Raw genomic sequence first — 27777 nt, forward strand, 5'->3', positions numbered from 1 at the left:
TTTAAAGTTAATTTTTTATTTCACCAAATAAAACCTGCACGATAAATTACATCTTTACAACGGGTTGTTGCTATACATTTATTCAAATCAAGAAAACTGTCATAATTAAAGCTCTCAAAGTAATTTTGGCACAGACGAAATCTTGGTCATTTTGTTAAGTCCCTGAGTTCTTGGAACAGGCTGGTTTTTGCATTCAGCCTCATCCCTGGCTACTTGGGCTCCTGCCCCCCTACAATGCCCCCCAATCTACTCTGGCTCCATATGCTAACTCTAAGTCAACGTTTGATGCCCTAACCTTTCCAACCCATGGTGCTGGGCAGAAATCCCTCAGCTTCAGGGACATTCACAATCAGAGTCCCCAACCCGAAGAGCGCCCCCTACAGCTTCTGTTTACTGCTGGGTAGAAGAATCAGGGTGCATCTCACACATGCATCTTCTTATTTCTAAAGTTGCCCCAGATGAACCATCAGTGTTTTAACGTCTCCAAGGCTTTATGCCTCAGGTGCTCATCCAAACACTGGATGGCAAAGAGGTCAACGTCCGTGTCGAACTTGTTGGCAAACAAGTGGTGCTTGCGGAGCATCCAGTTCAAGTCACCTGCCCCGAACACGCACACGGAACGCACGTGGACGCCACTGCAGGGTGGGTAGGGGGCACCCTTGGAAACATCACCCTCGAAGTACTGCCACTTGACAAACCTCGCAATCGCGTGCATGTCAGACATGTCGTACTTCTGGCTTAAGGACAGGGAGCCTGGGACATCTGGGATCCTCTGAATGGTGGCCCAGAGATACTCATCGGGGCTGTAGGTGTCTTTTGCCCACTCCATAAACTTTTGGATTTTTTCGTTCTCTAGCACATACTCCACGTACTTCCTACTGACCACAAAATAGGCACTGCCTGAGAACAGGGGAGTTTCAAGAGGGGGCTGCATTTTGTCGGTCCCTGTGTTCGTCAGCTTTCCGTTAACAACCGTATAATGCTTTTTCCACCTTTCTTTTTTGTTGGATGGCATCCTCTCGGTTTCTAGGTTGTTTTCACCCATTAGTGACTTGAGCTTCCGGACAATTTCCAAGTTGGTTTTAATAGGAAAATCCATACCGCAGAGATTTATCAAGTACTTCCAGTCTGCCCTCATCCTGTAGAGGTCCTGCATGCAGTTGAGGTCGGCCTGAACCCGGCTCCACGAGGCGTACACCACACTCTCCAGCTGACTGGCCACGAAGACATTACTGAAGCAGGACGCGATGCCCAGCACCGCGGCCAAGAAGGAATCCTCTGATTTTCTGTCCACGTGAATGCAGTAGAAATTCTGGGGCGCGTAGATGGCCCTCAGGAGCCTGTCAAGCATTTCAATTTTGTGATGGACCACTATAGAATATGCGATGGGAAATTCTGCCTCTTCTTTACTAAAGGGCTGTGTGATATATTTGCGCGCCTTGATGAAAGCGTGACAATCTCTGGTCATGTTTATGTACTCACTGGCTGTCCTCCGAGGGCGCTGCCTAAACTTCACAGTTAGAATTTCAAGCTGTACCTTTTGGATTTCTTCTACATCCCCCTGTAAAACTTTGGTACAATTAATATTACTACTAGGATTCTCTCCAACCAGCTCCAAATGTCCAACACTTAGAAATTCAGGCTTCTGGTGAATTCTTAAAACGGAGAAGGCGACCAAGGAAAAAACGAGAAGCAGGAAGAGGTATTTAGTGGGATAAGAGAAAAGTCTCCTCCGCAGCAACTTTCTCAGCATTTCAAACAACAATCGGAGATTGTCCTTAATTAAGGGCAGTCTTCCAGGCTTCAGGCAGTCATGATTCCTCTCCTGTTGTGGCCTTGAGAGCTGTCAGTTTGCATTTATCAAAACTGCAAAGGCATCTTGAGATGGAGAACGGCACTAAAAGAGAAGGAGAACGAACATATATAAATACAGTCTTGTTACGACATCTCGGGTTGAAAAAGCATCCTCTTTGCTATGAGGTCAGGCGTTGGTCAATCAGCAGAAGAGGGTAGTGTTAGAGGAAACCCACAGCCTGTAATAGTAATACCAGATTATTAAAAAAGAATATGGGGGAGGGGCCTCCTGGCTTGCTTCGTCAGTGGAGCATATGACTCTTGATTTCGGGGTTTTGAGTTCGAGCCCTGTGTTGAATATGGAGATGGCATAAAAATAAATCTAAAAAAAAAAAAAAAGAAAGAAAGAAACGAAGGAAGGAAGAAATACAACGATGTGCTAAGATATCCTACATGATACTACTTGAGAATTTACCTTTCAGGAAAATTAAGGTACAAAATCACAGTTGAAGACCTAGGCTACCATTACTCCACTCTCCACAGTTGGTAAGATGAGTTTTTCCTCCTCTGCCAGTTCTAATGAGCACCGCCACCTCAAAATCATTACTATATCTGGGTTCCTCCTGATACTTCCATTAATGCCCATCAGCTGGCCTCAGCAGCCCCCAATACTTAAAGACCAGCTTCATCCTGTTCTCCACTAAGTTAGGGCTAGAGGTCCTCTTATGGAGAAGTTCAAAAACAGCTGTGACTTCTAAGAATCTCTGAACTGAAAGCAAGTCAAGTGACTTTTCAAACTAAACCAGGAAGGCCCCGCTGAAACCAGGCCAGATGCAGGTCTGTTTGGAATCTCTCTTAGTTCAGGTCCATTCCAGTCACCACAGGAAGAGAAGACATACACAGTCCAAAACAGAGACAAAGCCTTGCATTTTCTTTCTGAATTGCTTTGAACAGGTTATAACAATTAATGCTTGTGAGAAACAACAGTTGTATACAAATTAGAATGTATGACATACCTACAGTCTATATTCAAATGAATATAAAAAATATAAAATATAAAAACCCCACCCATTTTTACTATGTTTATAAATATTACAAAATATATTTTGTCTTAAAAATCAATTTTATAGGGGCGCCTGGGTGGCTCGGTGGGTTAAAAAGCCTCTGTCTTCGGCTCAGGTCAGGATCCTGGGGTTCTGGGATCGAGCCCCAAATCCAGCTCTCTGCTCAGTGGGGAGCCTGCTTCTCCCTCTCTCTCTGCCTGCCTCTCTGCCTACTTGTGATCTCTGTCAAATAAATAAATAAAATCTTTTAAAAAAATCAATTTTATAACTTGGAAATTGGTTCTATAATAAATGTTACTGTTCTTTTTTTAAAGATTTTTATGTAATCTCTATAACCAACCTGGGGCTCAGACTTAAAACCCTGAGATCAAGAATCCTATGCTCTACTGAGTCAGACAGCCACCCCTAAGTGCTACTGTTCTAACAAAAAAAGCCAAGTACCACTGATCATCTCCATACCAGATTCACAGAGATTTGAAACTGGTTTTTAATACTAGGATCAGCACTAGAACTTTTAAATATTTTGTTAGGAAATAAATTGTGAATATTAATAACACAAATAAAAATAAATTCTGGCCCATTCAGTTTCCAGATTCCAGGTAACATACTGTGTTTGGAGAGTGCCTTTCCTGCAGTCAGGTTTTTTAATATATACGAGGCATTCAGCAACGGTGCTATGTCCCATGAAGCTTTTAAAAAAAAAATCTGTGAAATGAGAAGGGAAATGTGTGAAGGGATGTATTGCCCATGTAAGTACACACACACTCAGAAAACATGCTGGTAAACTAATCTTATGTATTCACTTTTTTTCCCCTCAAAAATTATGGCTGGTTCATTTCTTGCTTTTAAAATTTCCTGTCCAATCTTACTTGTTTTTCTAATGCTGGTTGTGTACTGCTAAAGGTTTGAAAATATTTGCAATTTGGGTCAAGCTTTTCCAAAGAAAACTCTAGCAACATGTCCCAAAGTGGGTGCCAAGGAACGGTGAAATGGTCCAATACCATTGGAAAATCCAATATATTTTATCTCCAATGGGAAGATTCCCAGTGCTCACTGGCCCAATCTGTCTTCGATTGAGTTAGCTGCTTATCTCATCTTCTTCCAACTATCTTGTCTACCACCCGACTCCCAACCTGTATTAGCAAGAAATGTGGGGCGATTCTGCAAAAATACTGAAGCACAGAAACCATTAAAACAACAGATCATAAACAAAATGATGTCGGTAGGCAGCTCCTGCTCCTTATTGGTTCAGACATTTGAAGAAATCTGTCCAGTCATTAGGTCATCTGATCTCCAAGCAAACTGATTAGGGACTTAAGTGGCCTCATACCACAAAGAAAACAAACTTTTGAAAACCAATCTAGAAAAGTCACTCAACAAAGAGCAACACCACCAAACCCGAGGCAGGGCAGGGGCAGAGGTCTGCCTTCCAGAGTTGGCACATTATAAAATCTCCCTTTTTCTTCCTTCTTTCCTTTCTTTCTTTGAGAGAGAGTGTGTGCAAGAGAGGATGGGGGTGTGAGGGGCAGGAGAGAGGCAGAGAATTTCAAGCAGGCTCCACGCTCAGCATGGAGCCCAGGACAAGGCGCATCTCATGGTCCTGAGCTGAAGTCAAGAGCCAGATGCCTAACTGCCTGAGCCACCCATGCACCCCTAAAATGTCCCTTTAACAACAAAATATTACAGAGTATGTCAAGTAACAAAAGTATAGATCATATAAAGGGAAAAAGCAGTCAGTATAAATGGTCTCTGAGGAAGCCCAGGTATCGGACTTAACAAAGACAGCTGTCATAAATATTTTCAAAGAACTAGAGAACTGAAAATATGAGAATGACAGACAACCAAATGAGAATTTCAATAAAGAGACAGAAAACGATAAAGAAAAAACCCAAAAGAAATCTGGAAGTGAAAAGTACAGTAAACTGAACTGAAAAATCATCTACAAGGGCTCAGCACTAGGTTTAAACACATAGAAGAAAGAATCAGTAGAACTGAGGACAGGTCAAGTGACAGCATCCCGTCTGAGGAAAAAAAGAAAAGAGAATTAATTAGGAAAAACAGAGCTCCAGAAACATGTGAGATGCCATTAAACATTATCAACAAATGTTGAAGGAAAGGGAGGGGGGCTAAAACATCTGAATAATGCTGCAAACTTCTCCAAATTTTATTTACAAAAATTAATCTACATATCCATGAGCTCCAAGTAGGCAAAATGGTACAATCACTTCGGTGGTTTGGCCATTTCTTACAAAGCTGAAGGGAGGCTGACCTCTCTACATGGCAATCATACTTCCAAGGTTTTGTTTAATGGTCTAAGATATGGCCTATCCTGGACAATGTTCTATGTGTTGAGAAGAGTGTGTCTTTTGTTGATGTTGGGTGGAGTGGTCTACTGATATCCAGTAGTCTAGCTGGTTTATTGCGGAGTTCAAGTTTTCAGATTCCTTGCAGCCTTTCCTCCTTCTAGTCTCTAGAAGTGTTCCAACATAAAATGAGCAGTTCCAGCTGGTCAGGACTAGGGTGCAATGGAGTACTCATTGGAGTGGGGGGACAGACAAAATGTCCTCAGGGTCAGTGAGCGACGAGGCAGCAAATAGAATCTGAAAAGCAGATAGTCGCAAGGTAACCTATTCAGCAGATCTAAGAATCTCAGACTGACAGTAGGGAAAGAAAGAACTGGCTCTATTTTTGTGACAGGATCTTCAAAAGGTTCAGGGAAACGGTAGCAGCACAGATTCCAGAGGGGGATGAGAATGTTTAAAACAAAAACAAAAAACAGTATTGACCGGCAGCTATTTAAAAGCAGTTGGGTCTCTCTCTACCCTGAAACCTGGCCCCAGCCCAGGTTTATATTCTCTGCAGGCTGGGGCACACCAGGCACTATGGAGAGCAGGGTTTCCAACCAGGAAACAGTGGAACTGAGTGAACCCAAAGACAATAGCTATTGAGATCTCCTTCCCTATTTCCAGCTATCAGTTCCCAGAAGTTTGACTGCCAAGCCAATGCAGGAGTTTATTTACTAAGGAATCCAACAAGGCCAAGACTTAAATACATTGCTTAAGTTAGAAATTTCCCCAAATGTTCAAGGAAACAGACTGTGTACAGGAATAAGAAAACTAATAATGATATCCCCAGAGAGAGTAGAAAATATATTGCATTCCATCAATCAGTAAGATTATATGGCCCGAAAACAGGCAAAACAATATTCCCATCCCTAAATGCTCTTTTGCAATGTGACCTTGCCATTCTCCAATCAAGAAATAGTCAACATTTCTTTCCCCTTGAATTTGGACAACCTTATGACTATACTGACTGGTAGAGATTGGCAGATGTGAGGCGATGTGGCCACCAAGGCTGGGTCATGGAATACTAAGCAGCTTCCAACAAGTTTTCTTAGAAAATCTGTTCTCCAGAGGCTTCCTTTTGGAACCAGCTTCCATATAGTACTAAGCCAGAGAGTGTAAGGTACCCAAGCCACCAGTTCCAGGTGAACCCAGCCCAGCCCAGACACGTAAGCAAAGAAGCTACCAGATGACACTCCAGCCCGTGGTCACTCAACTCTTCTCTGAATTTCTGACCCACAGAATGTGTGAGCAAAAAATAAAATGGAAACATTCATGTTACTACATTTGGGGAGATTTGCTTCATAGCAGGGACACCAACAAATCAGAAACTACACGAACAGAACACATAGCAAATAAAACAGAGTTCTTAAAAATTAATGACATGGGGACGCCTGGGTGGCTCAGTTGGTTGGACGACTGCCTTCGGCTCAGGTCATGATCCCAGAGTCCCGGGATGGAGTCCCACATCGGGCTCCCAGCTCCATGGGGAGTCTGCTTCTCCCTCTGACCTTCTCCTCGCTCACGCTCTCTCTCACTGTCTCTCTCTCAAATAAATAAAATCTTAAAAAAAAAAAAAAATTAATGACATGGTAAGAAAAACTGCAAAACTCAATTGCAGTGTTGGAAAAGAAAGCTGAGGAAAACTCTCCAGGAGTTAGTTAGGCAAATAGGCAAGCCAAATGATGGGGAAGTTGAAGTGGTGGAAAAAGGTAATTTAGAGAACCAGACCAGGAGATCCAGTCTCTGAATGAATAACAAGACCTCCAGAAAGACAAAACAGGGGAAAAAAAAAAAAAAAGAAAAGAAAAAGAAAAAGAAGGAAGCAATCAGTTAATTAAATGGTTGAATATTATTTCTCACAAAGAAGCAACAGATGGACATTCCTTGGAATACCGACACAATGGGTAAAAACGGATCCACACCAAGACACATTCCTGAATCATGAAATACTGGAATACGGTAAAGAGAATATCACACAGATCTCCAGAGGGGGAAAATAAACCTCATAGATAGGATTCAGAAAATGAAAATCATGGCAACAGCATCGACAATGCTGGAAAGTGTACTTCCGAGGAGAATTCATTAAATCACATGAACTACTAAGTCAATTAAGGGTAAAATAAAAAAACATTTTACATCTTAAGACAGGTAAGGTCTCAAAATATTTACCTTTATGCACTTTACGTCAGGAAGCCACTAGAGGATGAACTCCATCAAAACTAAATAACGTATGGGGGTGCCTGATTGGCTCCATCCATAGAGCACATGATTCTTAATCTCAGGGTTTTTAAAAGTCAAGCCCCACTTTGGGGGTAGATTTTACATTAAAAAACAAAAACCAGGGCGCCTGGGTGGCTCAGTGGGTTAATCTGCTGCCTTTGGCTCAGGTCGTGATCCCAGGTCCTGGGATCGAGTCCCGCATCGAGCTCTCTGCTTTGGTGGGGAGCCTGCTTCCACCTCTCTCTCTCTGCCTGCCTCTCTGCCTACTAGTGCTGTCTATTTTTGTTTTTGTTTTTGTTTTGACAAAGAAAATCCCCCCGAACCAAAAACTAAAGTATAAACTAAGAAAGGAGAAAATACAGGAATCAGAAAAGGTATATCCCAAGATGACCGTAAAGGAACATCCTAGACTGTACCACAGGCCAACAGATTTCACTGTAGCAGGCTAGGGCAGATCACAAGGCCCCAGGACAGGATGGCTCTGTCGCCTCAGTGGGTGAAGTGACCGACTCCTGATTTCAGTTCAGGTCATGGTCTCAGGGTCGTGAGGTCAAGTCCCGGGTCAAGCTAAGTAAGGAGTTTGCAGGAGATTTTTTTCCCTCCCCCTCTGCCCCTCCCCCATGTTGCATGCATGAGTTCCAGGGCATGCGTGCATTCTCATTCTAAAATAAACAAACAAACAAAAGATTCCAGGAAACGTGTCTTTAAGATGAAACTGATGGAATGACTAATGGGAATAAGCATACTGAAAACTGATTTAAACAGCCACCAGGGTTTGGGCTGTGAATTTATAACTACATTGAAAACAAAGCAAACAGGAGAGGGTTGGGTGATAATTACTGCCTCCAAAGACATCAGAGACATGCAATAATTCAAAAAGCCATCACTGTGCTCTGTGGCTTAGCTCTGAAGAACATTGGTCTTAATGCAAACACAGTTTTCTCAATTGAGACTCACTGAAACCTTATTACGAGGACAGAGCAATGGGAAAGATGGTTGTTGGAAGAAACGGGTCATGTGCTTTGCCCAGCATCACATAACGGATGTTCTGCTCCAAACAAAAGGCCTCTGCCTAATTTAACCCACCACCTCTCTCTCGTCTTCAACAGCTCACCACGGTAAGGACAGGACAGAAGGAGGAGTGGGGGGCTGTTTTCACAAAGTACATGAGGACGTCCAAGGAAGGAGTCTAAAACCCAGTCATTATCAAACCTAGATTTGTTTGGAATAGGTCAGGACACAGAGGACCTTGTGATATAATAACTCAGAACAAGATGAACTAGCACAAGCCTCAGTATTTTAAATAAACCAATGTCAAAAGATGACTTTCATTCCAATAACATACTTCCTAGTTATAGTGAATTTCACTACATAGAGAAGAAAATGAAAAAAAATTAAAGAAATGAGCGACCTGTGGCTCAGGCTATACTACCCTAAATTCTTTTTTAATAGTAGTAGTAGTAATAATAATAATAAGGGAAAGCAGGAAGAGGGTGGAAGAAAGGAATAATACATATTTTTATTATAAAGTAATAGGACAGAACATATTTAGACTTCAAAGTAGGATTTACCATATCTACATGAATTTGCATAGACATATGGACATACGGACACATCTCTAGGAACAATCAGGATTTTCCTGTTCAGCCTCTAATTACTCTCCAGACTCCCAGACAAGGGGCAAGATAAAAGGGGCCCTGCACTGGGTAGCTCCATTAACCTTGGGTAAGGTTAGAGCGGACAGGTGAGTGAACTGTAGAAAACGAAAGAGTAGATTTCAAAAAGGTAAACCCTTCTGTCCTCCACCATTTCCACCTGTCATTCTGGCTTAAGTCCAAACAAAACTACTCTCTGCAAGAATAATTCCCTCTACCTATTGCCTATTGTTTCATTTTTAATAGTGGAAAATTTTTTTCTTAAAAAAATATACACGCGCACACACCACGCAGGTATGCTTAAACCAACAGCTGGATGGCTCAGTCAGGGTCCGCAACCTATAGGCCTTCTGCAGCAGGAAGCTGGCTTCTAGTCCCCCTTGAGTCTGTGACTCAAGTTCAAGGACTCCCGAGGACTATTATTCTGTGACGCAGAGGCTGCTGGGACAGAAGCAGAATACCCACTACCGTGACTGATGCTAAAGATGTTCAAGGCTCGCAGAGGCCTGGGACTCGAAGAGCATCCTGAAGCAGCCAAGGGAAGGAACAGGAAGTGGGTAAGATCTCAAGGCTACTTCCTGCCACTCTGGGTGGAGTTCTTTCCATCACTGTGTCTCCATGGCCTCACCCCATCTGGGGGAACCTGGTTGGTCACCTGGCTGTGGCCGTGACTCACTGCAGCAAGGTGCCAAGATTTTCTGAGGTGTCACCTTAACGCAAGCTCCTGAGACCCCAACAGCGTCTGCTCCTCCAGACTGGCTAGGAGAAGCTCTTGGGGTCCTCAAAACTTAGGACAGTGATTAAAAACACCAAGCTCCACAGTTTAGGTCGCTGTCTCCCAGAGTTCATTCCAGAGTTTTCTTGGGCTCCAGCCACGGAAACATGGGCGACAGGAAAAACCTTCTAGGACTGGCACTGGACCCTGTTTCCTGTGCCCTTTGGAGAGGGGGCTTTCCACATGAAATAAGATATTATAACTAAAGCCAGATGGTGTGACGAAGGGAAGAGAGGCCCGAAAGCACGTCTCCCTCCTCCAGAACCCCATCTTCCAGGGCCAGGTACAGAACACGCCGCAGAGAATACCTCAGTCATGTTTGTTGAATAAGTGCAAGTCTCTTCCAAAGGAAGCCCATGTTCCTCTGCTAAAAAATTTAATTAACATCTCTCCTCTCTACTAAGGAGTTGTTTCTAGTTCTCTACACCTGCCCTGTGGGTACGTGGGCTCAGGAAACCCATAGGAAAAATGCCAGACTTGCCGACTTTCAAGCAGGGGCAAATCATACTCTTTTTATAGTTCTTGGCACTCTTGGGGAAGTATGCGTTTTTCAAAACAATGTGCATTTAACCCTGACTAAAAGAAAGGCTACCGCTTTTCTAAAATGTTAAAGGTAGGGATAAAATTAAGAGCTGGAAAGACAAAATGATTGGTTCTTAAACATAATGAATTAAAAAATCAGCATTTTAAAGCTCACTAAGCAGAATGGATACTGGAATTCCATTTCTACCTACTTTTTACAATTCCATTAGCTGTTTAACCCCATATGAAAGCGTATTTAATAATTAGGCAAAAACTCAAAATACGTAGTAGAATTAGTGGAAGTTTCCCAATGACCTGCTCCTAATTTTAAATTAGATGAGATTAAATAAAACTAGGTTTTATTTGTGGGGTCGCCTATAAAAGAGAAAGAGAGAAAGAAGGAAAGAAGTATGAATGGAAAGGAAGAAAAGGAAGGGTTCTCTCTGCCTGAATTAATGGCAAGAAAAACTCTCTATATAGTTTTTTCCCCCCATTTACTCACTATACTACAGTGGGATGACTCTAACTCACGCATTTCATTCATTCCTGGCAATAGCACTGTTGTCTGTCCCCACTGCTTTCTCCCCTGGAGGCACAATCAGGGGCTGAAGTAGCCCACACCATTCCTGCCTCCGGGCTTGGCAGGCAAGATGCACCTACACCCATGTCTCTGCCACAGAACCAAAAGCTGTAAGTCCACCAAGAGGAAAAGAAAGGCTCCAGGAAGGCTTCCTCGATTACAGCTGATCTGAACCACAAAACAATGGGTAGGATTTAGACAGAATGTAAGAAGAGGGAAAGGATGCTGTAGAAAATCTTTGTCCTGCCCTGGAGGGCACCTCATCCATCCAGTAAGCCTTGCTCGGTAATCATGAAAATGTTCAAACCATCCCCGGAACGGCTGGAAATCTGGAAGAACCAAGACAGAAACTGTTCTGGAAACTTCCTTTGTAAGTTTCTACCTTTGTCTAAGATAGACAGTACAGAGACCACAGAGACTAGACTTGACCTGTGGTTTGTTCTCGAAACGCCACCTTTTCTTTGCCTACTCCCTTAGACACACGTGAACACGCTCTGAATGTTTGGGGCCAAAGACCAATGCTCTTCATCTGGGGCTCTCTAGAATCTTCTTATGATAGCTCAGGAGGGCAGAAGGTCAATACTTTGCCAGGCTTAGTCCTTTTCCCAAGAAGCTATGTACATTGTGTTAATGGGAGTCAGAGAGGTGCAGACACACCAGCAGTGCCAGACACAACTGCCACAGAACACTGCAGTGGACTTGCTGTGGGCCACTTCTCTTCCCCCCTCAAGACATCTGTGTCTGTTAGCTATCGGAGTGGGGCTTGTGGCTGGCTGAAGCAGGGTTCGAGGTTCTAAAGCAAACATGGAAACGAGGAAATGTAGGAATCAAGCTGGTCCCCCCCCCTTTTTTAAAGATTTTATTTATTTGACAGAGATCACAAGTAGGCAGAGAGGGAAGCAGAGAGTACAAGGAGGAAGCAGGCTCCCTGCTGAGCAAAGAGCACGATGCTGGGCTCCATCTCCGGACCCTGGGATCTTGACCTGAGCTGAAGGCAGAGGCTTTAACCCACTGAGCCACCCCGGTTCCCCAAGCTGGTCCCTTCTAACAGGATTCTGGAATTATGTGCCCTTCAGATCAACATTTGTATTTTCCAGCAAAAAATGTCCCACTGATCCCACCCATCAGTACATATGCTTTCCTGATATCTTGAATCCTCTTCAAATGTATATTTCAGTGGTAGAAATATATATAGGGGTACCTGGGAGGCTCAGTCGGTTAAGTACATGACTCCTGGTTCTGGCTCAGATCATGAGTTCAGCGTCCTGTGATCAAGCCCTGCATCAGGCGTTACGCTCAGCATGGAGACCCCTGGAGTTACCTCCCTCTGCTCCCACTCTCTCATTCTCTCTCTAAAATAAATAAGTAAAATCTTTAAAAAAAAAAAAAAAAAAAGAAACACATACGGATTTACAAGTTTTATACACTACCTTGAAAGCCAAAAGAATGCCCATAATTATACAGAAGTACCAGAATTAAGGCATTATATCAGTAGCCAGGAAAAGCAAATGATAAACTAAACATGTGGGATGCACTGAGGAATATTACTCATCCCCGAAAAGGAAAACATTCTGCTGCATACTACAACATAGGTGAACCCCAGAGAAAGCTAAGTGAAGTAAGTCGGGATGATTCCATTTATATGCAGCACCTACAGTCATCAAATTCATGAGATGGAAAGTATACCAGAGTAGGGGCTGAGGGTTCTACGTGTGCACAGGGAGAAGTTACGGTTCATTGAGTTTGGGATGACGAAAAGTTCTAGAAATAGATAGTGGAGACTCCGACGTACTTAATGCCACTGATTTTTCCCTGACAGTTTTAACCTCAAGAGTTTTTTTTTTAAACCCCTTTATTATGATTTAAAAAAAAAGATTTTATTTATTTATTTGACAGACAGATCACAAGTAGGCAGAGAGGCAGGCAGAGAGGGAGGAGGAAGCAGGCTCCCTGCTGAGTAGAGAGCCCGATGCGGGGCTCGATCCCAGGACACTAGGATCATGACCTGAGCCGAAGGCAGAGGCTTTAACCCACTGAACCACCCAGGTGCCCCTAAAGCCCTTTATTATGATTTTTAAAAAGATGCAGCCTGCTTACAACTATACTAGACCTTCAGAGTAGGTAGGTACTGGTAGAATGTTACGTAGAAAAGGCTTTTTAAATTAAGAGAAGACTGACCTTAAAGGACGTATGTTATAAAGGCATTGGGAGGAGTGAACCAGGTTGTTTGAACACACAAAAAGGGGTCTTTTTTGAGTTTAGTGTCATGAAAATTTGGACATGAAGAACAAAGATCATCTATCTGCCTCCATCTCAAAAGACTGCCTTCACAGTTTTCATCTCCTGTTTCCTTAATGCGTGAGCAATGGCTAAACTTTGAAATGGGAAAAAACTGTCCTCTAATGCACTTGTAGAGGTAGGCTTTGTAGACTTGAACGAAATATACCTACTTCTGTGCATGCGTGCACACACACACACAAGCACACACAGTTTTGTTTTCTTTTTTTTAAAGATTTTATTTGAGAGAGTGAGAGCATAAGTAGGAGGAGCAGAAGAGGCAGAGGGAGAAGCAGACTCTCAGATCATGACCCGAGTCCAAGGCAGACCCGTAACTGACTGAGCCCACCAGTTAGTTCCCGTTTTTCTTTTTCTTTTTTCCTTTTTTAAGAAACTGTCAATCTCATTACCACCGCAGGCCAAAAGTGAGTATAAGAGATCTTATTGTTCACTTCAAAATTCCAAACTTGAAGAGCAATAAACCTTGCCCTCTCCTTTAAAAACAAAAAACAAGGGGCGCCTGGGTGGCTCAGTGGGTTAAGCCGCTGCCTTCGGCTCAGGTCATGATCTCAGGGTCCTGGGATTGAGTCCCGCATCGGGCTCTCTGCTCGGCAGGGAGCCTGCTTCCCTCTCTCTCTCTCTCTCTCTGCCTGCCTCTCCATCTACTTGTGATTTCTCTCTGTCAAATAAATAAATAAAATCTTTAAAACAAACAAACAAACAACAACAAAAAAAAGAATAGTGGGTGGTTTAGAATACTAAAGAGAGCACCAAGTCTTACGGAAACAAAATTTTAGATTTGAAAGGTACTTTCAAGTTTCTTTTGTCTGCTCTTAATTTTGAAGGTGAGAATACTAGAGCACAGAGGTCATGCGCTTGGCTCGGCCACCTGTCCAGATCAATTCTTCAGCAGAGAGAGCTTAACAACAGCCCTGGTGTGTGTCCCACCTGCTCGTCACACCGCCCATAGGTCCTGGGTCTTCTGAACAACCCCAGTTTTAAATATTCCAGGCTTTAAATGCTTCCCATGTCCCAGCAATTCTAATCCAAAATACCAGATTCCTTTTTGTTTTTAAAGGAAGTCCTAAAATCCCGGGTCATAGCATGTGTCTGGATCTTTGGCGGGCACATCATGATCGTCAGAGTAGATCTTCTCTTTTAATTATGCAGAAAAATTATAAAGCTACCCATGAGCAAGCATGAGAAGTGCTCTTTTAACAGATTAAAATCCAGCTTAACTTCCTGCAATGTGGTTCCTTTCTGGAATCACCCTCTGTGAGGCCAAACCTCACTGGCTGGGGGTTGGGGGTGCCCAGAGAAAGACAGCTGCATGAAGTCAAACAGAAGAGACAATAAGTCCTGTGTCATGTTCTAATGTAGGACTTCAGCAAGCCACCTCATCTCTCCAAGTTTTGGTTTCCTCATCTGAAAAGTGACTGGTTAACATAATACCCTTCCGGTGGGGATGGGGGTGATTTGAAAACCTCTCTACCACCTGGCAGAGACTGGGATGTGGCAGTTGCTGGATAAACAGGTGTCCTCACCACCATCTCCTATTTCAGCACTGAATTCCACATAATCCTGTCTCTGCACTGTTCCAAGCACGTCCTCGGTGAGCTCCCGGTAATCGGATCTAGTCTCAGGCTCCTTGCCCACTCCCTCTCCACAACACTGTTCCCTGGGTCTACACTTATTCAACTTGAAAAAAAAATGAAAAGAACGAGAAAAACAAAGAGTCCAGCAGACTGCGGATGCTTTTGTTAAATGTGCCTTCAAGCTCAAAGTGTTTTCCGGCTAAGGAAACTAGAGTACAGTATTAAAATCCTCTCAGTTATGGTGCGCTGGGAGAACTCCATGAACTCGGGAGTCCCCTGCATCAGGTCAGACAGAGAGTGTCTTCCGAGAAACCCCAAACCTCCGGTCGCATGCTGGATGGCGCTCATCCTGTCTTCAGGACTGACCTTTCCCTTCTGCACTCGGGGCTCCTCACCTGTGCACAAGGGCTGTGGGGTTTGGTTAGGGGTCCCCAACTCCCAACTCCTACGGCCGCCTGCTACTCCTCAGCAGGCAGGTGGTGCACGGGGACAGGGGAGGCTGAGACGGTGACCGTCCGGGGTGGAAGACAAAAGGGAGGATCTGGGACAAGACAAAATACTAATCAGGTTATAAGTACACAAGCCTGAAGACCAGCTTTCTTGCGTGACAGCTTTGGAAATTGATAGGCACTTGAAATGTGACATGTTCACTACTATGGTGGTTTCCTTTTTTATTTTGTTTCCTTAAAAGCAGATGTTAAAATTGATGGTGCGGGGCGCCTGGGTGGCTCAGTGGGTTAAGCCGCTGCCTTCGGCTCAGGTCATGATCTCAGGGTCCTGGGATCGAGTCCTGCATGGGGCTCTCTGCTCAGCAGGGAGCCTGCTTCCCTCTCTTTCTGCCTGCCTCTCTGTCTACTTGTGATCTCTCTCTGTCAAATAAATAAATAAAAACTTAAAAAAAAAAATTGATGGTGCTTTCACAATGGGCGTTACTACAGGATTAAGGAGACTGTTCAAATGAAGAGTTAGTAAAAACTTGCACCAGGCACTTTACATACATTGTCTCAATTCTCACAAACCGGGAAGTAGATAGTTTCCCTCTCACTTCACAGTTAAGGAAACTGAGGCTTTAGGTTGCTTTGAATTGGGTCATTTGTTCCTGTTTACCAGCAGGGAAGAGGTGGCAGGGGGTTCAGCCCAAGGCTGAGTCCCCAGAGGGGCAGTCTCACTTTCCGGCACAAAACACTGGGTCTGGTTATTAACAGCTTCAAATCGTACCTTGCCCTGCTTCCTAAACCTTCCACGCAGCCCCAGAACCTTCCAAATATTCCTGTGGGTGTGACTATGAGAAACTCTCCCCCTGAGGGCTTCAGTCCTAAGATAGAGGGACCCATTTACCATCTAACACCCAACCGTTCCCTTGAAGTGGATGCACAAACTTGAGTGGCAAACTTGATGCAACGTTTTCATTGTACGTAAGATTACATTTAGGTATGTATGTTGAATTTGAAAGTACTTCCAAAGCCAGGAATGAATGAATTCTCTAGGTAATGAAACGGAAAAAAAAAAAAAAAAAATTTTTTTTTTTTTTTTAGAAGAAACAGCATCCACAGAGAAGCTACACTCAAGCACATATAAAATAAACCCATTAAAAAAACAAGGCTCCATGGGGCGCCTGGGTGGCTCAGTGGTTTGGGCTGCTGCCTTCGGCTCAGGTCATGATCTCAGGGTCCTGGGATCGAGCCCCGCATCGGGCTCTCTGCTCCGCAGGAAGCCTGCTTCCCTCTCTCTCTGCCTGCCTCTCTGCCTACTTGTGATCTGTCTGTCAAATAAATAAATAAAATCTTTAAAAAAAACAAAACAAAACAAAAAACCAAGGCTCCATACATACTATCAATGTGCACTAGAAAAATTTGAGAAGCACAGACCTACCCAAAACTATTCCGTGATCCTCTTTTTGTTTGGGGGTGAGGTACTTATTCAAGCACTTTTGAAATGTTTGAGTTTTTAATTTACTTTAAGGTATTTCTTTTAAAATTGCAAAGAGAAATGGCCCCAATCCTCCAACACAAGCTCCAGTTAAGTACACTGGCAAAGCATTACAGTTCGAGATAATTTCCAAACCAACAAAAAGCCACTTACAGTTTCAGTCCACTTACACATCATTTTCAAGTTCCCTTCTAACGCCCGTCCAGGGACACTCCTGACTTACGCTTGTGCATAGATGTAACAGCAGCTAGGACTCAAATTTCTGTTCTGTTTTTTTTTTTTTCTATTAATCGACAGCGAAGAGTCTTTATTGTTTTTTTTGCCACAGTTAGTATGTGTCTCGTGGTTGAATATTAAAGGTATTTCCAAATGAAAAAAAGAAGAACTATGAACCCTTTTAAAGATACACATAATTCGTTTTCTCTTGGCTTTGTAAAGGATTTCCAGGAGTAGTATTCTTGAATCAAAACTTACAAATTTCTGTTGCTTTTGATTGCCTTCCAAATGGACTATACTCATACGGCCAGTAGTAATATCTGAGCACCATTTTCTCCCATGTTTACTACATAATTATCTTAATTATGTGTCATATATCCATTCACTGTATAATTATCTTTGTCATTATCACAACTGTTTAATGGTACCTCACTGAGGTTTCATTTTGTATTTCTTTGACTACCAGTTGCTCAGTATTTTCTCTTGAGTATATTTACATGTGAGAAGGAGAGCTTAGCAGCAATGACTTTAGTCTTGGAACCAAACTGCTCAGATCAAAAACTGGACATCATCACCCAGCAACTCAGACTTCTGTATGCTCTTAACTTCAACCTTCAGCTTCTTTGCTGGTAAAAATAATAGTAAATAATAATAATAATTTTAGGCAATTTGATAGGATTAGGGCCATGTGTACCTTAGAGTTTTTATAGAGTAAGGGAGCCAATATGTCATATGCTTACACTGTATGGGACACATGGGCCCTCCATAAACATTAGCCATTTATTCACTATTATTATTAAATATTTTCTCCTGTCTGGACATTGTTCAAATCTTTAGTTCATGCCTAGAGGGAACTTTTTCAGACCTCCACAATCAGAAACTGTATTTGAAGTTTCCTGACAAACACCTGAATGCACTCAATTTAATTCCACACATAGTAGCTATTATACAAAACAGAATCCTAGGTTCTGGGTTATGGTGGGGTGGGGTGGGGCAGGCAGTAGTCATAAATAATGCATCTTCCTGATCTCAAGGCATCTACACATGCTTATTTGCTGAGCCTTCTGAGGGAAATTCTAGGCTTGATCAATATAGGTAAAAACTCTTTGGGGAACAATGCATCCATTGTAGCACTGGAAGGAACAGGAGAGCATCTGGCGAGACTGGCCAGAAACCACTTTGAGGTCCCCCCTGGGGGCAGGGGAGGTTAACGGGGACTCCTTCCTGGGATGGCCACACTCCAGGGGCAGCGACTACACCTCATGCTTCAGGAATTCTCCTGGGTAGCCAGGTGTTTTGTTAATTAGCAGCCATGTTGGAAAGGAATCTTCCTAAGTAGACTGAATGACTCTGATTGGCATAACATGCGGAAAGAGTAAACAAAGATGAGATGGGGGGCTCTGACTTTGTTTCTGGAACAGAGGCATCCGAGAGGCCAGTCAGGCACAAACTCAGAAGGACAAAAGCCCCTGGCAAGTCGCATCGTCTAGGAGGGTGCCTTAGGCGCATTCCTGGGTCCAGCTGCTGATTACAGAAAATTCGTGATTATTTGATTCCAACCCATGATCATGCTGCCACCCCAAGTGTACCTTTTGTGGGAGAGGCAGCCAGACCCCCTCGACAGGGCATAGGTGGCCCCAGACTTGCTTTTTAATTCCCACCCATACCTGCAGAGGAGAATGTGGCCCTCCCCAGTCAGCTTCCCCAAAAGATCCAAAAGGGCCTGGGGCAGATCTCCGTCCACAGCAGAGTCGTCCACAGCAGAGTCGAGGCTAGGGAAGGAACGAACGAACCACAAGGCCTGTGTGGAAATAACATTTACCTGTCCTGGGGCAGGAAGTTTATTTTTTCCTCCTTTCTTTTTAAAGCATTCAAAGTGGATTATTTAAAGGAAGTTTAAGGTATGCATTTCAAGAGAAACAAGACACGCATACATTCTGTATTTGTTCAATTTCACAACAGAAGCTCCAGTAACAATGGTATTTTCCACAAATCAACTGCAGGAGCACATCATGGGGAAGATGTAGTTTTACAGTTTATGAGGAAATCCAGTTCTCCATTTGCTGTAGGGGGAGAAGAGAACCTTGCCTCAGTTTTTAATGATAAGTTTATACATTTTTTAGGGCAAACACCAAGAGAAAAAGCTTTGGAGTAAGTCCCATCTAGATATGTATATTTCTTTAAAAAATTTTATGTACCACTGTGTAATGCACATTATTAAAAAGATGGGGAAAAGAGGAAATAACACTTATAAGTATAATCACTTATGGTACAAATACAAATAGATATTAATATTTGTAATGAAAGCAATACATTAAATATGCTTTATTTTTTAAAGAAAGATCTTATTCATTTGAGAGACAGAGAAAACAAGCAGGGGGGAGGTGCAGGGGGAGAGAGAGAAGCTGTTTCCCCACTGAGCAGGGAGCCCAATGCCTGAGCCATGCATGCAGGCGCACCTAAATATGCTTTATTTTTGAAAACTCTTGGTTAATTACCTTGTTATAGAGTCCTGTCAAGTACTGGTTCCCAGTTTCCTGCACCTTAACATTTTGTTTCAATGGCTGTCTGGGTGACACATACCCACTGGAGAAATAGTAGAACACTCTGGGCTTTGCTGCCTAAATCTTGATACTTTGACAAAGTCTTTTTTGGTGAGATTCCGCTGGTAGTTCTCAAGCCCTCGTCCCTGCAAACTAGTCAGGGGGTGCCACATTTTTATGAATCTAACAAATGGACTAAAAACCCACTGATACTCTTCACTTCAAAGATTCTGTCAGACAATTCTTTTTCCATGTTCTTCTAGGTTTTTGACCAGCCACAGATTTACCATATTTCTTGGCAACATGTCTACATTACAGTGAAAACATTCCCAAACAGCTCTTTCCAAAATGTGCCTCTGTAGCATAAATTCTTCTGAGAAGCGATCACCCCTCACTGTGAAAATGTCACCATGACCTTGGATTGCTCCTGGTGTACCCACACTTTCCCCACTTGGTGGGTTCAACCACCCAGAAGCTCTCCAAATAGTGTTGATCCAAGTTTTTGCAACCCAGTCTCTAGGCCCCTCCCCCTTCCCCGGAGGCCAGTGGGTGGGGCTAAAAGTTCCAACCCTCTAATTACTGGTTCTTTCTGGTGCCCACCCCATCCTGAGGCTACCTAGGGCCCCCCTACACCTCAGCCACCTTATTAGCATAAGCAGGTGTGGAAAAGAGCTCTTTAGATGAGTAACAAAAGACATTCTTATCATCCCAATCCCTCAGGAAATTCCAAGGGCATCAGAACCCAGAGACAAAGACCAAACCTCTATTTACCAGTCTATCAGGGCTGAGCCTAAGGGTAATCATCATTCATAATCTACCAGTGTTTGGCACTAGAACAGGCTTGATGAACACTGGTTACAAAGTAGCTGACTTCTGGAACCCACCCAACTCAGCAGACCAAAGTGCCTCCTCCTTCAGAGAGCTCAACTTTGAGGCAAACAATCCATCCTTTCCCGCCCTCTTTCCATCAAAGGCTACCCCCCCCACACACCTGTGTAATGGAATCCAGCCTCTTTCCCCTTCTTTGAAAACAGGCTCAGTCATGGATTTCTCACTCCCACAGGCTTAGCTTCTCCCCTCCCCCGGCAGCATTAGAATTTGTTCAGGTGTCCCCAGTCTCAAATGGAAAAGGAGAGAAAGAGAGAGAAATGCAAGGAAACCACAGACCCCACATTTCCTCCGTATTCCGCATGTCTTTCGTTTCTCAGTCACTGTACCCAGAGGCTCCTCCTCTTCCAAACACAGTTATCTTTTTCTCCAGGCCAGCCCCTTATCTTATCCTACACCCATCCTCTGATGATCTTTTGTGTAAGCAATGATCACCCACACGCAACAGCTCCCAGCAGGGGCTTCCTTCCACCTCATCTCTTTCAAGAGTTCCAGATGCCAATTCCTTGGTCTCCACAAGTAAGATCTATCCCAAGGAATCACCTTCCCTCCCTCACCCCGGGTTTCTCCAACATTGGGAATGGTTTCACGACCCCATCCCACTCAAGTTATTTATGCCAGAAACTTTCAGTGGTGAGCATAGCTGCCTTCCAAAAACCACATCCAAATAATCACCACTTTCATACTGACTTTAGCTACAAGGCTCAATCTCTCTCCCTTTCCCTCCTCCCCCCAAGCCCTCTGTGTCCGGCTTCTATTAAGTACCATAAAGGCCCCGGGGAGAGCAAATACCTTTGCACTCTGCCACTGCACCCCAGCCTGCCCCTCTTCAGGGTATGCGTGCAAAGTGACAGGCCGAGGGCCTGAGGCCTTTGGTCCAGTCTAGCTGGGACAAAGTAGTCCATCGTTTCCAGTCTGCACAAAGGCACCAAAGATACCAGCCCGGCCTAACCCTGCAAACCATTCTCCACACAGCAGTGGAGACGATCTTTTCAAAAATCCAAACTTAATCACTCATCTCATATCCTATTTAACATCCTTCAAAAGGTTCCCATTACCTGGGGCGCCTAGGTGGCTCAGTGGGTTAAAGCCTCTGCCTTCTGCTCAGGTCCTGATCTCAGGGTCCTGAGATCGAGCCCCGCATCAGGCTCTCTGCTCAGCAGGGGGCCTGCTTCCCTTCCCCTCTCTCTGCCTGCCTCTCTGCCTACTTGTGATCTCTGTCAAATAAATAAAATATTTAAAAAAAGGTTCCCATTACCTTTTCAACGAAACTCAGTCCTGAAAATGACCCAAGAGGCCTCACCCCACAGGCGTATTTCTGCCTTGGTCTTAACCCTTCTAACATGGAACTCAGGCCCCTAATTCACCTGACTACTTCCTATTCATTTTTCAGGATTTCTTTTAAGTATCACTTCCTAGGGAGACCTACCCTGAGTAATCTCTTCCCCAGTTGAGGTCCTCAGGTTAGATGCTCTCTGGACATTGTGGGCTTTTTTGGAGTCCCACCAACAACTGGGACAGCCTGTGAGACTATGTGCTAGTCTATCTCCAATCCATCCTCTAGCCATGAGGCTGGAAGGCTCAGAAAGGGGGGAACCCTCCATCCTTCCCCGCCGTGGGGTCAGAGCTGACAATGCCTGTCACGTACGGGTGCTCAGTAAGTTGTTCAATGAGTGCCTTAAGAAACAGGTTGCTCAGGGACCCACTCACCCCCCATACAGTTTGGCTAACTCTTTAGCAAAAGAAAAATTATTTATGGGAGGAATTTTTTTTTAGACATGGGTTAAATTTTTAAATTAATTTTTAAAGTTTTTTTTTTTTTTTAAACGTTTTTGGTATCCTCCACACCCAACATGGGGCTCCATTCATGATCCTGGGGTCGAGAAGTCACATGCTCTTTCAGCTGACCTATCCAGGTGCCCCTTCTTAGTAAATTTAGTGTACCGATGACCGAATACACGCAGACTCCTGATTGGAAATATTAGTACAGTCTGTGAGTCGGAAATTCTCAGTTGCTTTGGAGCAGCAGTAACCTCTCCGGGGATTTGAATTAGTGACCGAAATCCTCTTCTGATATGAACAAGGAACCAGGGTCAACTTCACGGGTAGGCAAACTGTACTGCCACACAGGGCCCGGTGATTCACCTAATACTCAAGCTGTCTGCTGTCTTCTTGATATTCTTTTTTTTTTTTTTGAGTTTTATTTAAGTAATCTCTATACACAGTGTGGAACTCGAACTCACGACCCTGAGATCAAGAGTCACAGGCTCCTCCAACTGGGCCAGCCAGGCACCCAGCATTCGTGGTGTTCTTAAGAATTTCTAAACATGGGCCCCCAAAATTATGTTGCCAATCCTGAATCTTAACAAGTAAGTTTGATTTCTAGACGGGAACCAATGGATTGCCATTCCCTATCTAAGGATGCATCTTTTATAACCAGGGCTGTGTTTTCAACCTCCGGAACTTAAGGTCTAAAAATAGAGGGTTGGTTATATATTCAGTGTATTTTCTTCTTTTGATATGAATCTATTGTGTATGATGTAGGCCTCTCTTCTATCCAATCAGAATTTCTCAGACTACAGAAATATATGGTTGTCTTAGCTATTGCTGTTAGCTAAAAGCTTTTTATGGTTTTTTTTTTTTTAATATTTAATTAATTTATTTATTTGATAGAGATCACAAATAAGCAGAAAGAGAAGAGGCAACAGGCTCCTGCCTAGCAGGGAGCCCAGTGTGGGACTCCATCCCGGAAGCCTGGGACCTGAGCCAAAGGCAGAGGCCTCAACCCACTGAGCCACCCAAGCGCCCTCTTTTTATGGTTTCTAAAACTAAATTCTACTCTGAACATGATGATCTACAGTGAGTCTCGTTAAAATTTTTGCTTAGAATTTTTGCTTGTGGTTCTCGTAGGAATTGTGTCAATTTTCCCAAATCAGTAAGCATGGTTCATTAATATTTTTATCACCTTAAAAAAAATTAAAAGACATCAAGTAAACTAAAAGGAGAAAGTTGGGGGCCCCTAAGAATCGGACTCTTCATTTCTGCTCAGGTCATGATCTCAGGGTCGGGAGACCAGCCCTGCATCGGGCTCCTCAGTGAGAAGTCCGCTAGAGATCTTCTCCCTCTTCCTCTGCCCATCTCCCAGCCTGCTCCCTCCTTCTCTCAAATAAAAATAAATAAATCTTTTTTTTAAAAAAGGTAAAATAAATGGAGAAAAATGAAAACCACTCTAGAATTCCTTTTCAGCTTCTACTATTTTAAACTTTGGAAATTTAACAAGCACACAGGACACCCAAAATTTCCTTGGAGATACACTCTGGTAGGACACATGGGCTGTTCACAGGGAACACTAGTTTAGTCATCTTTATTATAAAAATATTTTAAAATGTAGATGTTTGTTTAGATGTTACAGATAGCTTCTCTAGTCACTAGAAGTTTAACATTCAATTGTATCTACAGTTTAGTTCATAAACATCGAGAGCATTTTAAATGTTGGCTCATTCTTTTCCCCAGCCGGGTGACTCCATCCTCCAGGGAATGTGTGGCAACATCTGGAGACACCTGGGTTGTTCTAACTACAGGGAGGGGCCGACTGGCATTTACTGGGTAGGACCAGGATGCTGCGGCACATCCCACAACACGCAGGACAATTTCCACAACAAAAGCTTAACTGGCCCAAATGTCAACATACAGTGGCCTCTGCCACAGAGGGCGACAAAGAAACAGGACAACCTTAAGCGCTGCATCCGGTGTCAAAGCCAATGTGGTTAAGAGTAAAGATAGTCCCCCTGAGAAACAGTCATTTGGGAACTCCTCTTTTAAGTCAGGGAGTTAGGCATTTGGCATCCTGAACTAGAACCATGAATAAATTTTCATTAGAATGACCATGAGAGACTGTGGACTCTGAGAAACAAACAGGGTTTTGGAAGGGAGGGAGGTGGGGGTTGGGTGAGCCTGGCGGTGGGTATTAAGGAGGGCACGTATTGCATGGAGCACAGGGTGTGGTGCATAAGCAATGAATCTTGGAACCCTGAAAAAATTAAAAAATTTACAAAAAAAGAACTAAAAAAAACAAAAAAAGAATGACCATTAGCAGCAGTGACACAATTCCTTCTGGCTGGCCCATAAAAGACTACTCTACACTGTGGCAGTACTGCATCCTTCATGGAAAACAGTTATTGAGAATTGGAAGAAATCATTTCAACAGCATTAATCTCGGTTTCCCACCACCTCATTTCATGACAAGTGCACAATATCTACAGCATAGGTCAGAATTTTTCATTCCCCTCAAGAATGCAATCACCAGCTATAGAAGTTTCCAAGACAGATCTGAAAACGAATGACGCAAGAACCAAATCTGATTGGTTCCTATGTTTTAAAAAAGAAAAAAAGACAATATTTAAATCAGGTTTTACTTTGTTTAAAAAAAAAAAAAAAGAAAAAGATTTTTCAGCTAGTTGGGTGGGGGGAGAAAGATCTAGACATCCTGGGTCAGAATCCCTGCAGGGTTATGGGGAGCGAATGGCCATCCCCACAGATTGTTTTAGGAGGTCCTCCCTAGGTCACCTGTGCCCAGCCAAGCCCCCCTTAAATCTCCCACCCATTACCTGATCAGTCCCTGTAACATAGTGGTTCCTAATTCTCAAGGACATTTCTCTTTATGTTAAGCAATTAAGTTACAAATAAAAAACAAACAAACAAACTAACTAACGTGGTTGGAAGTGGTCTTATAATCAGTCAGGGATGAATTATAATTAATGAAGGATGAAATCCACTAGAGATTTGGGGCCCAGGCTACAGAGGTCCTTTCCAGGGCCAGTGAAGGAAGGGCAGATGAGCTGGTGGCAACCTTTAAATCCTCCCCCAAAAAGTAGAAACCAGTATCAGCCTCTTCCACCTAACGATAAAACTTTGTAAAAGCCAATTTACAGTATATTACACTGTTTTTAAAAATTGAGGAGTTAGCCACTTCTACGAACTCAGTTTCCCCAAACCATTATCTTGAATGGCTGCGAAAAATCCATTAGACAATAGCAAATACCCACCAAGCTCAGGGTTTCTCTTTTTGCCAAAAAAGAGAAATCTGTTACCGTATCCTCTCGGAGGGGAGCCTGTCTGGAACTGCCTGGGCTCCTAGCAGGTAATTTACACTGATCTTTAAAAACCATTCATCCCTCCTCCTCCACTCTATAAAACAAATCTGCCTTTCAGAACAGCTCTGAAAGGGGGACAGAGTGCCCAGAGCAGGGGACAAGTCCCTGACCGGATGCCTCACCTACCACTCTACAAATTCAGGTCACAGAAACCTGTAGCCTGTTCTCATCTCAAAGAACCAGTGCTTTCTGTGAACCTCCTATATCCTTCCCAGTTGGCCGCTTGTCCTACGAGTTGTTAAATAAAGACTCTCTTCCCCCCAGAAAGGAAATCAAGCAAAGGGAGCCACGGCTGCCCGGTGGCTACAAACCTTACCTCCACCTGGGCAGCCCATAAGGTGCAGCCGGATCTGCAGGCGACCTCATCCACGGTGACAAAGAAGTGTGTGGCCGGTGCGGGTGCCGGGGGCTCGCTGGGCATGGAGGGAATGCGCTGCAAGGAAAAAAAAGAGCCGTGAGACAGGGCTGCTTTCACTTCAAAAGGCTAATAACCAAAAATTGGAAGAATGTGAATCAGAAACGGAGTACTAACGGAAAAAAAAAAAAAAGTAACCTCGGAGGGAAACGATCACCTGTTTTCCAAACAGACGCAGCAGCGCAAGTTTCCTACACCCGCGGGGTAAGGACCGAGAGGGAGCAGGAGGAAAGAGAGAAGCCGAGGGCTGGGGTGGGGACTTCGGAGTCCCTTTCCAAACGCTTGCCCCAAGGCGAGTCATTTCTCATCCTGGTGTCGGCTTCTTCATCGGTAAAATGAGGGTAATAATGCCTCTTTGCAGGGCTACGGGAAGGATTAGACGGAGTTGGCACCCAAGAGACAGCGGCGAGGAACTGTTCGCTCTCCTGCCCATCCACGCCCGCAGCCAACTCCGACTTCTCAGCTCCTACTCGCTACCCCGACCAGGGGGAAAGACGCCAGAAAGAAAGTGGCTTCCAGGTGACACTGGGCACCGGAGTCCTGGCCCCGGGCTCCACGGATCGAACCAGAAGTAAGGCCCAGGGAAAGCGTCCAGAGCGCACACGCGCTCCCGGCTCACCCCCACCGAGCGTCCGAGCGTCCGAGCGTCCGCTCCCTCCGGCCAGGGCTCCGCTTCCTCTTCCCCAGCGGAACCCCCCCACCCCGCCCCCGGGGCAGCGGGCCCCTGGCTGAGAGCCGGCTCCCTCCCTCGCATCCTTCCCATCCTTCCACCCGCCACCGGGCGCCATAGCAGGCGATCCGGGTTGCCGGAGGCGGAGTGGACGGCGTGGAGGAATCGGTTACCTGCAGCAAGCCTGGGGCGGCCGGGGCGCATTACGGTGCGCTACCGCGCGGCACCCCAAATACCCGCGCACTGGCCACGCGATGCGCTCCCAGCGCAAGCTGCGCTGGCGGACCGCGCCTCCTGCCTCCCCGCCTCCTACCCAGCCGCCACGCCCCTGGCCCCGCCCCGTGAGGCCCCGCCCCCAGCGCCCCCGCCGTGCCCACCTCCGAGGTTTGAGGGCGGGGCGGGGGGACGCCCGCGCGGCTCCTGGCCCGGGACAGCGCGCCCTCTGGGTCTGAGCGAGGTGTGGGCGGAGAGCCGGTGTCCGAGCGCTTTCTTCCTCTCTCCGCTTCCTCCCGTTCGCTCCCCGAACTCCGCAAGGGCTGGGTGATTCCAGATTCTTTGCCCTCTCCGCCAAGGCAGGAAACACGAAAAGTACAGCTTTTCTGATTTTCAGTGTTTTATTAAAAAAAAAAAAAAAAAAAAAAAGCAAAAGTCAAAGATTCTGTATATAATGTGAAGTTTAGAAATGACCATGCGGTTTGGTTCCCCCCCCCATGGTCTTTTGTTCAGTTTAGTATTTAAAAACTCACTGCATTCACGTGTGTTTTCACCTAAAAACTAAGACAAAAACTGGGAAACAGTCCACAGTGCCGTGCGAAGTAGAACACATCTCTTTCCCGATCTTGTAGCGCAGAGCGTTGTCGCTTAAAGAAGCTGACACGGTGTCCTTGGTAACAGAGGAATACGGCGTGTTCCCCCTTGGACTTTGACCTCCTGGAAAGCAGATCAGGTTCTGAACTCGTCTTCACATCACGCTGTCACTCAACACACGTGTTTGGAAGTAAATGAATGGTGGCGGAGAGCAGGGCCAGGCTGGCCTGGAGGGAACCACGGAGTCTCTGAGGTTCATCTTCTGGGGCTTCGGATTTGAGGAAGTTAAATACCCCGGTGGGGATGGGGCAGGGAAGGGTGGGACCCGG

General features: G+C 44.5%; 1 protein-coding gene across 2 annotated transcripts; it reads right to left on the minus strand.

The window, feature by feature from the left end:
- Positions 1 to 27680, minus strand: GCNT1 (glucosaminyl (N-acetyl) transferase 1). Of its 2 annotated transcripts, XM_045085371.1 has the most exons (4): positions 27388 to 27680; positions 27019 to 27240; positions 25873 to 25989; positions 1 to 1897 (listed from the first exon to the last, which is right to left on the minus strand). In XM_045085371.1, the coding sequence occupies exon 4, from the start codon at positions 1751 to 1753 to the stop codon at positions 467 to 469; it is 1287 nt and encodes a 428-aa protein (XP_044941306.1). In that variant the 5' UTR covers positions 1754 to 1897; positions 25873 to 25989; positions 27019 to 27240; positions 27388 to 27680; the 3' UTR covers positions 1 to 466. The 2 variants fall into 2 exon arrangements, with proteins under 2 accessions (XP_044941306.1, XP_004772188.1); XM_004772131.3 differs by lacking the exons at positions 27019 to 27240; positions 27388 to 27680 and adding an exon at positions 26815 to 26951.
- Positions 27681 to 27777: the final 97 nt, after the last annotated feature.

The sequence above is a fragment of the Mustela putorius genome, unplaced genomic scaffold, assembly GCF_011764305.1.
Source record: "Mustela putorius furo isolate JIRA1106 unplaced genomic scaffold, ASM1176430v1.1 tig00000854_pilon_pilon_pilon, whole genome shotgun sequence".
NCBI classification, from domain to species: domain Eukaryota; kingdom Metazoa; phylum Chordata; class Mammalia; order Carnivora; family Mustelidae; genus Mustela; species Mustela putorius.